The sequence below is a fragment of the Empidonax traillii genome, unplaced genomic scaffold (assembly GCF_003031625.1).
Source record: "Empidonax traillii isolate 1590-97213 ecotype Southwest subspecies unplaced genomic scaffold, ASM303162v1 scaffold1408:size188406, whole genome shotgun sequence".
NCBI lineage: Eukaryota > Metazoa > Chordata > Aves > Passeriformes > Tyrannidae > Empidonax > Empidonax traillii.
In genome coordinates, this window is record NW_020956601.1 from 102,348 (window position 1) to 116,842 (window position 14,495).

Consider the following 14,495-nt stretch of genomic DNA (forward strand, 5'->3'; position numbering starts at 1 on the left):
GGTGAGTGACTGTATAACAAACTGGGAGCAAGCTGATGGTTCAATTTGTAATTTTGTATTCTGAAGCTTTGCTATTAAAAATCTGCTGGTTTTTTTGTTTCAGTGTAAGGTATTTCATCATTCATCACACTGCACATTTGGTTTTTCAATACAGGTCTAATCTGTTAAACCTGTAGGTGTTGAAACATTTGTCAAAGTATCCGTTTAAAAGAGAAACCTCGGACTTTTGAATACGTAAAACTGAATGTGCCACTTCTGAACTCTTAGGAACTGTGCCTCTTTTGGGGCTGCTTCGCCAATGTCCTAATGGTGATGGTAAAGAAAATACAGCACCATGGTCTGAACCAAAGATTCAAATTATTTCACATATTTTCATCCACTTCTTGGATGCAATTTTCTTTTTTTCTTTTTTTTTTCTTTTTTTTTAAATTTTTTTAAAAGTCTTTGAAATTATTAAGTAAACTGAATTATTCACACCTTGTTCAGTATTTTTTTTTAGTTCTGTTTGTTTCTCAGGCATTGTATGGCATGAACTAATTCTTTGTTCAGTTTTAAATGAATGAGTTTCAGATTCTTTGGGCAAGGTAATCGGTCACAGTCCCAAGCAAGCTGAGTTTCTGGTGGTGGAGAAGGGGGAAAGGGAAATAAAGATGTTGCTTTGTAAAATCTGTTGGGTATTTTTCATATATATTCACCAACTAGGAATAAGATCTGTTGCTAATTTAAAAATAATAGAGCATAAATCCAGAGTGTATGAAGTTATAGTGAGTGCTGAAGGAAAAGAAGTTTTTAAGCTTGACATAATTTCCTATTCATTCTTTCACTTACCTTACGATAAGGAGATGAGGAAGTGGTATAAATTACTTCCCTGAGCCAGAAGATGCTTAAAAAAAAATTCAAAAGGAGGGGAACTTCGACTTCCATTATGGGTAGTGTTCTGCTCCTCCTGTAATTAATTTTTTTTTTTTTTTACTAGTAATAAGCTGGGTTTGGAACAATATTTTTCTTCTAGCTCTTTTAGCTGCTTTAGTGTTAGTGGTTTGGGGTCTATAATTGGTTTCTGGAGAACTCATAGTTACACAAATTCTGTTTCCTTGTCATTCTGATATCTAACTCTAGGAAAGAAAATCCTGCTTTTTATTAGGGAGTTACAATCCCACTGATTATGTGGAGAGAAAACTGCAACATGAAGATCCCTTCTGTGAAAAATTCAGGTGTTTAAGTTTTCATGAGGCATTTCTAGAACCAGGTTGCAAAGTTGTATAGCATATGTTGATTCCAATTTACAGCTGACGTTCAGTTTCTAAATCATTCTTCGGGTATATTGGGAATTGATCTTTAAATGTGTTTGGGGGGAAAAATCTGGAGTATTTTTCAAATGCAAAGGAGAGAGAGCTGGGTATTGATTTCTTTTTTGAAGTGAAGTGTCAGTATTTGACTTGGTTGATGTAAAGATATTTTTCAGTTTAATAATTGTGGCAATTTTCGTGAGTGATGAGCAGTAACAGTATGAGAATCTGGTTTCTAGGTGTGCTGTTGTCTTGGTGCTGCTAATTAGATGTGACATTGAGCTGCTGTTTCACTGCCTGCCAGCAACTTGTGCCCTATAACCATAAATAAATTGATTTGATGTGATGTGTTCAACAAAATAACCAGAAATAGATGTATGGTCATGGAAATCTTTACTGGTTATATAGTTGTGTGTTTATATTGCAGTGTTTTATCCAGAATTTAATTGAAAACAACTCAGTGTGGTTTGGCTGCTTTTCTAGGTACAGAAAGATTATTATATACAAGACCTTGGCCTTCTTGCAAGAATTATTTGGAATAAGCTGGATATAAATCCTCATTTCTTCTGGCCTTGGTAATTTAGAATTTCAGAAGAAAAGTGGTGGTTTTAGCAGGCAAAGGGTGGGGTGGGGGTTGTATGCAACAGGAACTTCATTTTGGTACGGATGGATCTTCTGTTTAATCTCTGAAGAGCTGTTATGGTCATGAATCATTTTAGTTCATCTGCTGTAGTTCCTTTGGGTTTAGGTAGTTCAGTGGGAATGTGGGCCTCTGAGCACTCCTTGGGTCACACAGGAGATTATTCAGGCTTGTGCTTTTCTTTCATAGCCATCTAGCCATTAATAGTGAGGAGAGAGGTACCAGGTGCCAGGAAGAGAGTGTGTTTGTGCTGTGCCGAAATAATAAACTGTTCACTTACGTTCTGTGATGTTTCAGATTGTAGAATTCCATTGGTTCTGGGTACATCTGAAGTCCCTGTTGCTTTGACTGTTCTAGATAAGGGTGTGATTTGTGTTACCTGCAAGGGTAATGGTGTATGGGTGTAGTTTTTATGTATCTTTTGCAGTCTTGTGTGAGTAGCTGTTTGACGATGTTGCGTCTTTGGTCAGTGGAATCACTGCGTGGTACCCTCAGTGTGGGTAGAAAGCACAGGCTGATAACCCTGTCAGAGCTGAGGGCAGTGTAGGGGGCTGCAGGGCTGGGGGAAGACCAGGCTTTGCCTGCTGCCTTGGCCTGTCTTGGGATTGCTGCTGCTCCCTGGCCCTGGCCAGCACCCAGCAGAGCTGCAGCAGGGGTTCTGCTGCCATCCCAAATCCAGGGGGCTGCTGCAGAATCCCAGCAGGGAGTGTGTGTGCAGCCCCTGCTATGCACTGTGCTTCAGATGCAGCTCTGCAATTAGCATTGCCATTGTTCTGAAGAAAACACTTCTGCTGCAGAATAATATCAGCCTATAAATAATGCACTTGTTCTTTCCACCAACACTTTTCCGTCAGAAATGTAACTTCTAAGCCCTTGGAAATGTGACTTTTAAGCCCAATAATGAGATCTATTACTTCTTTCTAATGCATATAAATTATATTATATATCTTATTTCCATGGAGACTGGCATCTGTGATGCATATTACTGTAACTACAGTGGAGAATAACTTTTCATATTTTTAGTTTTGCTGGCAGTATCCATGTCAGTATTCAGGTGGGTAATGCTGCTGGGTCTGATAGTCAGAATTGCCAGGCAGTTTCTCTGTGTGGAGAAGATTCTTCACTGTGTCTATTATTTCTGTTATAAAGAACTTCTACCTGATAGTCTAGTACTTTGAGTTTATTGCATGAAGATTGATAGTAGCTGTTTTATCACTGTTGATTAGATACTTCCAAGATACATGTAAGTAATTACCAACTGTTGTAGAGGGTTTGCTTTTAATGTATACACTTGAATGTTTTTTAGTTTTGTTGCTTCCATCTTGAGGGTGAACAAAACCCTGCACTGACCTCTCTCTCATGTGCACAAACTTGTAGGTTCCCGTTGATTTCTTTTATCCGTAAGTTGCAGTGCAGTGATTCATAACAAATTTATACAGAGAAAAGCACGAACCGGGTACATTTATTTATTGGTTTGATGTCACACATGGTATTACTCATGAACTTAATATCACTAACCTTATTTCAGTGTTTGCTATTAGACTACCTGATTCTTGCACAAATTGTATGATGACTGAACCACGCTTAAGCAATATTGGAGGAAGCCTTTTTCCTATCAAAGACATAAATGGTGATGTAAGATGAGGGGGAAAAAAAAAATCAATCTTTTCCATTTTTTCAGGGCCAAAGGAAATCATCACAGTTGGGTTTAATAAAGGCTAAAAGGATGTCAGTGAGTAAGAGCACTTAAAGAAGAGCTTTAGTTTGTACTAAATTGCTCTGCAAAGAAGAGCTTCACGGAAAAATGAAGGCCTGCATTTTACTTGCTTTTGACCCTTCAAAGTTAAATGCAGGTTTTCTGCTGCCTTGTTTGTCTTTAACTCCTCCATTCACCTCCTGTAATTACTCTAAGAATGCCTCAGCAATTCATGATAATTGCTAAACACTTTACTTTTTGCATGTCTCGTAACCTGCTTCACCGTCAATCGGAAGGTGGGATTTTTAGTAGTGGCTTAGTCAAAGAGTACCTGCAACGTGTCAGAAGTACTGGCAAAATAAGGTGTAGCTCCTGATTCTGTTCAGTAACGAGCCTGTTCTGGGTTTTGCTGATGTCAAACGTTTCCAGTGCTCATCAGGCAGACATGCAGATGTTTAATTTTCTACGATGAATTGTCACATTTATTTTCAGACAAATAGCTCATGATGGTGAAGTTAGACATGTGCATAACATTTGCAGTATTGTGGCCTTAGTGAATTACTACTTTAAATAGGATCTTGGTCCAATATGTAACTCACTTCAGAATGAAATTACCAGCATATTTTTTAAATTGTATTTTTTGTTTTTACAAGAAGCACGTAGAATAGAAAATAATGAGGCCCACTAGCTTGCTTTATAGGATGACTAATAAGAAAATATCAAGATATTTATCCATAAATATACTTCTTCCAAAAGTGAAACAAACCAAACAGGAGAAATGCAGCATTTGTCTGAGATAGCTGTGTCTCCCCGTGCACAGACCACAATTCACAGAGCTGGAAAGATTAACAGCAAAAGGTCCAACATGCCACTTCCATTTTTTCACTGTTTTATTGTCTTTAAAAATCTGGTTTTCCTTATGTTCCCCAAAAAAACTGGTGACTATTGCAGACCTTTGAAGGAAAGCAGAAGTAGAGAGTCCATCAAGCCTGATGTGTCTTTCTATGACACATTTGCTGTACAGGCCTTTTCAATAATAATGCTGTTTGATTTTTAAAAAGCATGTGCCGCACTTATTTTGTCAATTAATTTTTAATTAATTTTTAAATTTTAATTAATTGAGGTGGCTAAAATATGATGTACCCATTAATGGGGAATTCTGTCTTTTAAAAACTGCTGCCAGTATAGCTTGGAGAAAATCCTGTTATGTTTAAAGATACTTTAAATGGATAAGACGAGATTAAAAACAGTGGAGAATAATAAAAGTCTTAGACACTCTCAAAGCAGCTGAAGGCAGGTCCACACAGCAGCACTGCACTTTAGTATTAATATACCTGAAATAACTGAGCAGTACAAACTTGCTTGTACTAAGATTTAGTGCTGTTTCAACATCAGACTCAGAGTGGGCTCATTCATCTCGTGCTGACTAATTTGCCATCAGAACACAAACCAGCAGGTTTGAAGTCAGCGTATACATTTTGACATTTAGTCACCAGAGAGGGTAAGAAGCAATTACTTAGTGGCCATTTCCAGATGCCAGTAAATGTAAGGAATCTTTTGAAGGCAGAGGTGTTCCATGTGTGTGTTTAAGGGGAGGGGGGGTGTTGGTTCGTTGCTTTTGGGTTTTACTGCTTTTAGTGAAGGGGAGAAGAAATGGGAAAGTGTAGGTCATGTGCATCATCTGCTGAGTGGGAAAACAGTAACCACAATTTAAAAAAAAACCACTTCTTCTGGAGCTGAGGTCTTTTTATGACTTACAAAAGGTTTTTAAAAGGTCCAGTGCTATTAGTTAGGACTCCAGTGTTTCTTTCCTAACTTTGCTCTCAGTGCTTTATTTTCTAATGTTTGAGCTTAAACTGTTCTTTCAAAATGACTGTAATTCCTCTGCTGGCAGTGGTCAGAGCTCCCTGGAGAAGTCCAGGGCTGTCACACAGAGCTTGCAGAGATACTTGTGATGGTGGATGAACACCCGAGTCAGTCCACAGCATTAGAAATGGGGCATTTTATAAAATTCCTTCCGTGGCAACGTGAAGAGCCCACTAGCTAATGATTTTCATACCCACCCAGTGACACTCAGAAAGACACAAAGGTGTGGCCAGTCCCATCAAGCTGTGTACAGAATGAATGGTTGGAGCGGCATCAGTACCTGATCTGGCAGTTCCTAATTGGTGTTGCAGTGGGTTATGTGTGCTCCAGCCTGCAAACCAGTCCAGCTGCTAGGCTGCAGATTGAAAATTGTATTAAAAATGTGGAGATCGCAAAACTGGCAATATTGAATTAAAAGAAACGAGCCGAAGAACTCATTTCTGATGTTGCAAATATTTGTACTGGAAAAATTGTAGGTAATCAGTCTCAAGATGATTTTGAGTGTGTGCTGATTCCTTTGCTTCGTCGATGAAAACTATTTTCAAGACAGGATGCAGAGTTCAGAGGCTTTGGTGTGAAAGGTGGGCAATGTAAAAGGTTGACTTTTTTAGTGGATGACAGATTAGGCAAGTGAATGTCTGCTCAGGCCAGCTGTGAGTACAGAAAACCCCTCTGGAGTCATGGGGTTTTGGTGCAGAGTGAGAGCTGCAGTGCAGGAAAGCAGATTGCAGTTACTTTAAACTCTCAAATTTAAAGGCTCAGCCTGGTCCAGAACCCCCCTGCAAACACTGCAGTGAACGTGGGGTGGAGGTGAGGGTGGTTTAACCATCACACTGAGTGGCACAGAACAGATTAGGAAACTGTGGTTATGTACCTCAATAAATTCCCTAATACACCTCTAGAAACAGAAGTCTGATAAAACTTTCATATTTTTATATTCAGTCCTGTTTGCCATGAAATTTTGGTTTAATTGGTGGTATCTGCTTATGGGGAAAGCCTATTCTGCAGTTATTAGCTTTTACAAGTTTATTTTGGTTTTGCATTTTAAGTTTTTAATGATATTAAAAAATTTCCTCTTTTATGCAAAACAGAAGAACATCTATTTGGTAGTTGCTCAGCTGTGACTGTAAAATGAATTGTGCAAGAATAATAATTTGGATTCCTGTTCAATTTTTTTTATAAGCAGTTATTTTTATTTTTATTTTAATTTCTTACTGAAAGTTTTATGTTTTATTAATATATGTAAATGTGTTTATAAATTAAGTAATTTTAGGGAAAAAAAATCACACACCTCCCTCCACTCCCCATTCTAGTATATCTAGAACAAATACATGTTCATTCAACATATTTGTCTAATATGTTTTGTCAAGATATTAAAAAAATGGTGGGGGAAAACAACATGTCTGTTGAAGTTAACTGGATCAGTGTAAACCTGGGAATGGGGTAAAAATACCTCAAAGTTTCCAGTGGAATCTGATATTAAAGGTATATGTTCTTTGGTATGGAGGAAGCATCACATAAAATCAGTGAGTATATTAGTGATTGTAGTAATCTTGATACAAATTTTGAAATAGTAACAACTTTAGCCTTAAGATTTAGCTTCAGTTAGGGAAACAGTAGAAGTCAGATTTTTATTCAAGCAGTCTTCTGTTAATTATTTGAAAAAAATATTCCCCGAATCAGTAAACTGATTTCCAAGTTTGTAAATGTGTTTTCTAGTATATGTTGATTTCTTAAAATATGGTATTACTTCATGTGTGATGTATACTGATGATATAAGTAGCCAGTGTATTACCTTTTGCATTCCGTTACCCTCAGCCTTTTTCTTACGAGTGATTTGTAATTAATCCCTATTTCTAGTGGGGAGAAAATAAATATTTTAAAAAATCAGTTTTCAAGGTACAGTTAATTTGATTACAGAGCTTATGTCCTTTTCATTGTCTGTCATGCTGCATAGTCAGGTTATTCTGTAAATATTAGTATGGCTTTTTCTTTTGTTTACATCTTCTGCCAGCATGTTTTGGCGTTGCTGACGCTGCTGCAGGAGATACAGAGGTTGAGGAGATGAGGCCCATGTCCAGTGTTTGTTCTTGGCAGGTCTGTGTCCAGCTTTGCAGGATACCTGAGTGCACACTAACAGGGAGGGGCTGGGGATCCCAGCCTATTTACCAGGTTTCTGAGCAGGAATTTCCATGATCTCTGGGCAGCTGTGTGGGTGCAGCTGGATATCAGTACCCTGCCCACACCCACCATGAACAGTCTGTGACACAACCAGGCTGTGCGTTACTGCCTGCCCAGCTGCCTCAGCGGTCCCAGAACAGGGTTAGCTCTTGAATGCTCAGAAAACTTTTCTGGGCTTCAGGGCTGTGTCACAAGGAGAAGAAAAACATCTACTCCTTTCCTAAAGCATAGATTGAAATACTCTCAACACAATTAAAAAAAAATTCCTTTTTTTTTTCCCCTTTGTGTCTGGTGTTACTAAGGAGCGTAGCCTGAGTTTGGCAATACCTGTTTCCTTTCACTGTCTCCTCTGGCCTGTGCAAATAATCTAGAGATCTCTTTGCTGTGCAGCTCATATATGATGACTGCATTCAATAATAGGATTGAAAAAAGCAATAATGTTAAAGTCCATATTTTAAAGATATATGCCAAAAACCTTTTTTCAATAATACAGATATCTCGGTCTTCAGGACAGAAGAAACTGCTTCCCAATTTTGCACTTTAATGTTTTGGGGTTTTTTGACATGAAATATTCCTTCCTTTCCTCTCAGCACGCAGGGTTGGTTGTCTGGGAGAATGTAATACTTTACAGACATATCCATAGTCATTATCTCTTCTTTCTCCTCAAAACTCACTAGACCATACCTTGCAGGAATACCAAAGTGCACTTTGGAAACTCGGATAGTGTGGATTAAAAAAGAGATTGTTATCTGTTGTACAGTACTGACAGGGGTTCAGTTCAGCTTTTGATACATACAGTGTGTTACGTGCCCTGATAGGGAATAAGAAGTGTTGGGGAAAATATTATTCTTTTAGTTGATGTAAAGTCAATAAAATTTCTTACTTGTGCTCGGGTGATCAAGCTTTTCTTAGCATTTATTCAAAAGAACGTGACATGCTTACTAGATTCTAATAAAGATTTACTATGTTAATGCTTACTAATAGTTAAGCAAATAAGGAATACTATTTACAGAGTAAAATTAAGATGAAAAAAACTCCGTTTTAGTTCCTCAAAATTGCCAGTTTGGTTTAAAAGAAAAAGTTTTATGCTCTAACTGTCTTGCAGTTGGCTTAATTTTGTGACTTTCTATTTTTGTGTGCATCTAACAGTTTTGAAAGTTTAGCTGAATGATGTTGCACTATTAGTCAGAGGTTGTTATACATACTTTTCTAGGTGTTGCAACCTCCATATTCATTAATGGACATGATTTGTTATGTCTTTCTTAGAAATTCTGAATGCTAATTTATGTTCTAGGATGGGAATACAGCATTACTGGTGACACTGTTACCTCTGTATTCCAAAACGATCTAACTTCATATTTATGGTTTTGGAAGCAAATTGTAAATGAGATGGCATCACGTTTGTCTGTTGCCTATACAAGGGATATTTATTTATCATCCCATTGTATTTGCCAGTTATTTCAGACTGATAATTTAATGAAGCATTTGAGGATTGAAACTGTGCTGTGTTTTGACACTCATGTAAATATTTGGCCATTTAAATGGTATTAGCAGGCTATAAACTCCTGAGCAGTCACTATGTAGCTGTGGAGTACAGTATGACCATGTTTCAAAAGGTTTGGAAAAATGAATTTTCGCTGCCATTCAGCTGCTAGGCTGTCAGGAGGGCAGGGCTGGGGTAAGGAAGGGCTGTGAGGCACAGCATAATTTTGTGCTGCGCTGTGTTTGCAGAGCACACGCCCGGGATCGAACTGAAAGCAGCGGGTTTTGCTCTGCAGTGGCTCCTGCTCTGAGGCATAGAAATGAACTGTGAAATCAGTGCTTATAAACTGTGTCCTGTAAATGCTGGGCAATCACAGCTCCACAGCAAAATGTGTATACATTTTAAAGTGAATGGACATTTTGTGTCTTCTCCTCTTGTTGTTGGAGGGGTGTTTTTAAATAATAAAGCATCTTTTCTACCCCCCCCCCGGCCCCGATAGTCATTCCTGTTTTGTTACATCATAATCACAACAAGTATTTAATAAATTTTCTGGGGGCTGCTAAACTCTCTAAGAAATGGTATGTTTTCTAAGTTCTGTGACACAGTTTAGCTCTAACTCTTTCAGTATAAAATAGTTTGAATGTGTGCCTGTTGCTGACAAGCAAGTAGTAATATCTGCTTTGTCTTGCTCCTTATTGAAATAACTACTAAGAATTGCAGGAACTATTAAAATAGCTATTAATTAGGTCAAATTAAAATTAACTTGCCTTAATATGGTATAGCTAATTGGTTAGTTTTTCTACCTTGCAGCAAGTTTCCTTGATAATAAATGTCCTTTCATTATCCACAGTTTTCTTCTAACCTTCCAATAGGTCTTTGGCTCTTCACATTTATAATCAGGTCTTAATTTGAGGGGGAGGCAGAAAGGCATAAAGTAGTTATGCTGGGTTTATGAAGATGCTTGGGTTTGTGAGTGTACCTCTTGGGGAGGATGGTGTTTGAGAACTTGGAACAGCCTCTACCTGCCTCACACCCAGCCTGACATATTGTGGTATTACTTGCAGTCACCAGAAAGAAAAATCAAGGAAAATACTCATCTGGTTTGGGTTGATAAATAAAACCAGTTTACTTCGTGAGAAAGCTTGTGACTGTGCCAAAGTTAATAAAGAGTTGAGATGAACTTTGCTTGCTATGTTCAAAGGCACTGTCCTTCCAAAAAACAGCTTTCCATCAGATACTGCTGAAATATTGGAAGTCTCCTTGCCATCAGTGAGTCATCTCTGTTGTAATCTGTGTCCCTGCATGGGAGCCAAATGTTCCGAGGTACCTACGCATCTCTGCTCCCAGCTGTCCCTCATTGCTTTCATGTGGTCCCTTCCTGCGGGAGGAGGGAAGGGTGAAATGCTGGGGATCACCTCGGGGGTTTCTAGTCCTTTGCAGTAGGGAATATTTTCGCTGTTAGATCACCCACTGTGGAGTTCTGCTCAAAGAAGTCCTTGGATTCAAAGGACTCTGCAGAGGATGAGAATCTGTACTGACAAACTCTGTAAGAAAACTTGCGGTAACTTTTTCTTTCCTTTTTACTGTCTAATGGTGCCTTTGCTCCATAACTGCTCATCCTGCATTTTGCCATGACTGTGGTTAGAAGCCCTTGCCTCCTTGTTTGCCTTCTGACCTTCTCTTTGCTTCCCTAAGGCCTGTGGCTTTCTGAAGGGATCTCACCACTCTGTGCCTCTCCTTGAGTGGAGAGGAGAATCCCCAGCTGGAAAAGAAAGTGGCAGAGCAGCACGAGGTGACTCCTGTGGCAGTGTTACAGTGGCCAGGGCCCTTCAGTAGTTGGATGGTTTGCTGCTCTGCTCAGATCTTTTGGGCAAGAGTTGCCTCTTGCAAACAAACTTCGGGCAATGTCTCTTCTGCAGCAGGCTGTCTGTCCTGGATGGGCCAACACTTTGAGCATGTTGCCTTACTAATGAGCTCCAGAAGTAATGTGAGATTTCAGACAAAACTATATATCATTGTAATAAATTCATCCCTAAAGGAGTGTAATTAAATGGCCAGAATAGCAGAGTCTGAAGAGGGTCCTGGGGTTTTGCTTGGGGTTTTTTTCCTTCACTGTGGTGCCTATGTGTCCATTTCTTTCCTGAAATTCTCTCTCTAAACAGCTTTCTACTTCAGTGGACTAACAAAAATTAGGGGGGGGAAAATAGTTATAATTTGCTTCTCAGCCCTTAGTAATTTTCATGTTTGTCGGCATTCCTGAAGTGAGAGTTTACTTTCTGATCTTCGTGGTTTCTTCTCTGTTCAAACACAAGGATTTGGAAATATTTTTTCAAGCTTAATCACTGACAGCGAGACTTACAAAGGAACCATCATAGGAAAACTGAGATTTGAGTACTTGGACTCTGAGCAAAGCTGAGAAATTATGGTTTCCTCTTTGTTTGATAACAATATGCAGAGCTATATTTGTGTGATTTTTGGATGTTGTTTTTGTTGTAGCTTTGCGTGCTGCCACAGCAAATTCATGTCATTTGTGGTTTTGACAGTTAAAATATTCAACTAGTATTGTTTGAAATTGTAGTAATTCTTCATGTTGTTTCCATATAACACATGCAACATTTGTGAATTGCTAGCTTAAAGCTATATATTGGATATAAATGAAGGACCAAAGCAGAAGAGCAATTCTTTTTTTTTTTTTTAATTTGTCTTCTTCCACAGATATTTCCAATCCTTTTTCTTTGTTTCTTAGCATTTAAGAGCCTATTATTTAAATTTTTTTAGAATTTAATTATGCAACAGAGTTTTTGGTGTAAATGGGATTGACTTTAAAATAAGCAAACTAACAAAAACTCACCCCAAACCCTACCACAGTTGTTTCTGTAGGCAACTATTTACTTGTTTGCATTCTAGAAAAACCTTGAATCTGGGAACTGCAATTATGCTCATATTGGTCTTGTTATTCTGACACATTACTGGGTGTTCACAATAGAAGTTTGAGAAAAAAGATTGGCTGACTGTGGGAAATGCAGAGAATTAGTGACCAAGCTTAGAAAGTTAATGCAAGTCTGCCTTTCAGTGCTGTTCTTAAGCAAACTGCTGAGGAGCAGAACAATTTATTTACAAAAAAACTGAACAAAAATTAGCAAAAAAACAAGATATGGTGCTTTTAAGACGATAGGAGTGAAAGCCATGCAGGCAAGGGGAGAACCATGTACTGACATTAAGGAATCCACTTTATCTCTGGAAAAACCATTGTACAAAACCAAGTAAACGAACACATCCTCCAAAGAGAGGGATCAGCTCCAGACAGTTCAAACATCCACCACGGAACAGCAGCAAATGCAGAGGGACAGAGAGGGCTGTCTACCTGAACTCACTAAATTGAAACCAAACAGACACTTTCCTATGGAGGCTTTCTGCAGTGTCTGTCTTTCTGTTCTGGGGAATCAAAAAGGCAAATTAAATTTCTATCCTTGAAGTTGAAACATATGAGCTCCCCGTTCAAATAGAGTAAAGGTTGATGGAATGATAGCAGACAGTCATTTGAAACAGTCCAGAAGAGATGTGCTTTAGGGGAAAAGAAAGACATTGTTAAATTCATTAAGGACTGTTTTTATTAAGAAAAAAGTTGCCAGAGATCTCAGACACTGAGGTCTGTAAACAATTGACCACTGCCAAGATCTGTGCAGGAGTGTGGTATGAAACTCTACTACAGAGATTGCACCTCAATCTTCTCCTTTTTTTAAGACTAAGGTATTTGAGATTACTGAGTTAAAATTGAAATTGTATTTATCTGGCAATATAAGTATGAGGAAGGGGTTTGCAGGAAAGGGTTTGAGACTTTGAAGAAGTTTCTTAGGCTATTGTTAATTGAGATTTGTTTTAAATGTGCTTTAGCAATGTGTAAGTAGATAATAGTTTTCTCGCTCCAAATACCTTCATGTAGACCTCTGAAGAGCTGCTCATAGTACTAGGTTTTATAACACAAATGCAGCATTCAAAATGATACCTAGATGATGGTACAGTGCTCTTTTAATAAAACTTCTTCCCAATGAAATGTACAATGTGATTTTGTTTAGTTGCAGCTTTTTTAGACTGGGGCTTTTTGTGAAGATCTCCAAAGATGCAGACTTAATGGAAAGACGGTTAATCTATTAGAAGAAAATCTGCTTAATGAAGTCAATGCTTGTCCTAATGTATTTTATTTTTAATAGTAATTTGCTTTTAATAACAGCAGTTGTATAATTTAATTTAAATTATATTTAAATAGTATAATTTTATTTAAATTATCATTAATAGCCATGATAATAATAACAAAAAGTAAGCTTACAGACAGCTTAACTGAGATACTTTTAACTTCTTTCTCTGTAGGCAGAACTAGTGAAAGGGAATCTTCAGAGCGTTGGGCTCACGCTCCGCCTTGTGCAGTCCAAGGAGGAGGATGCAGGGCATGTTGTCATTGAAACTGTGACTCCAAACTCGCCTGCTGCAGCTGCTGATCTACAGAGAGGAGACAGACTTCTAGCCATTGGCAGTGAGTAACAAGTCAGCTTTTAACATAAGCCTTGCAGACTGGAGGACTTGTCTGTATGCAGTTCAGCTGGAGTGCCTTTCTCAACACTTGCAGTTGTGCCTGGCACTCCTAATAAAAGCCAACATTTATTTATTTATTCCTGGTCACTGAAGGTTTTCATTCACTTGACTCATTTTCTTGCATATTTATTTGCTCCTTGCTAGGTAAAATCCAAAATAAACTTGAATACACATTTGACAAGAACAAAGCCAAACCCCAAACAAATAAAACCCTCCAGAACAGCCAAAACATTCACGTAACTTTGCTAGCAGGGAGTTTAATGTTCTACCTGAGAGGTTTTACAGACCAGAGCTTAACAACTGCATGGAGTTCTTGTGATTAGGTACTGCCTAGATCCTCACTGCAATACTCCAGTGATCTAAGAGGGTCTTCAGTTGCTTTGAACAGGCAATTGATGACTGATTTAGAACAAAGGAAGAGTAATTTTTACTTATTTGGGCTGTGTGCTCATCAAGAGATTTCAACTTGCATGCAATTTGTTGAATCTTACCATAGGCTGGAGATATGTCAAATGACTGGAAGTTCTGATGAGGAAGATGGTTCAGTTCACTCTTCAGTCCCCCTGAGAATGTAGCATCAATGCCTATATTTTGCCAGCTTATTGGAACTATTTTCTTCGTTAGCCTGCTTTGTTTTAATTACAACTGTATTTAAAGATACCCATCTTTTTGGAGTCCTTTGTTAAACGTCTGCTGCTGAAAAGTCCAAACTTACAGTAAGACAGTTAAGGTTAAAAATGTTAGCATATC

At 38.2% G+C, this 14,495-nt stretch overlaps 1 protein-coding gene across 1 annotated transcript in view; it reads left to right on the forward strand.

Annotated features, from left to right (window-relative positions):
* PDZD8 (PDZ domain containing 8) overlaps positions 1-14,495 on the forward strand; it is a 45,856-nt gene that overhangs the window by 26,668 nt on the left and 4,693 nt on the right. Inside the window, exon 4 of the mRNA XM_027907143.1 lies at positions 13,524-13,686. Coding sequence (XP_027762944.1) covers positions 13,524-13,686 — 163 coding nt within the window. The remainder of the gene's footprint in view (positions 1-13,523; positions 13,687-14,495) is intronic.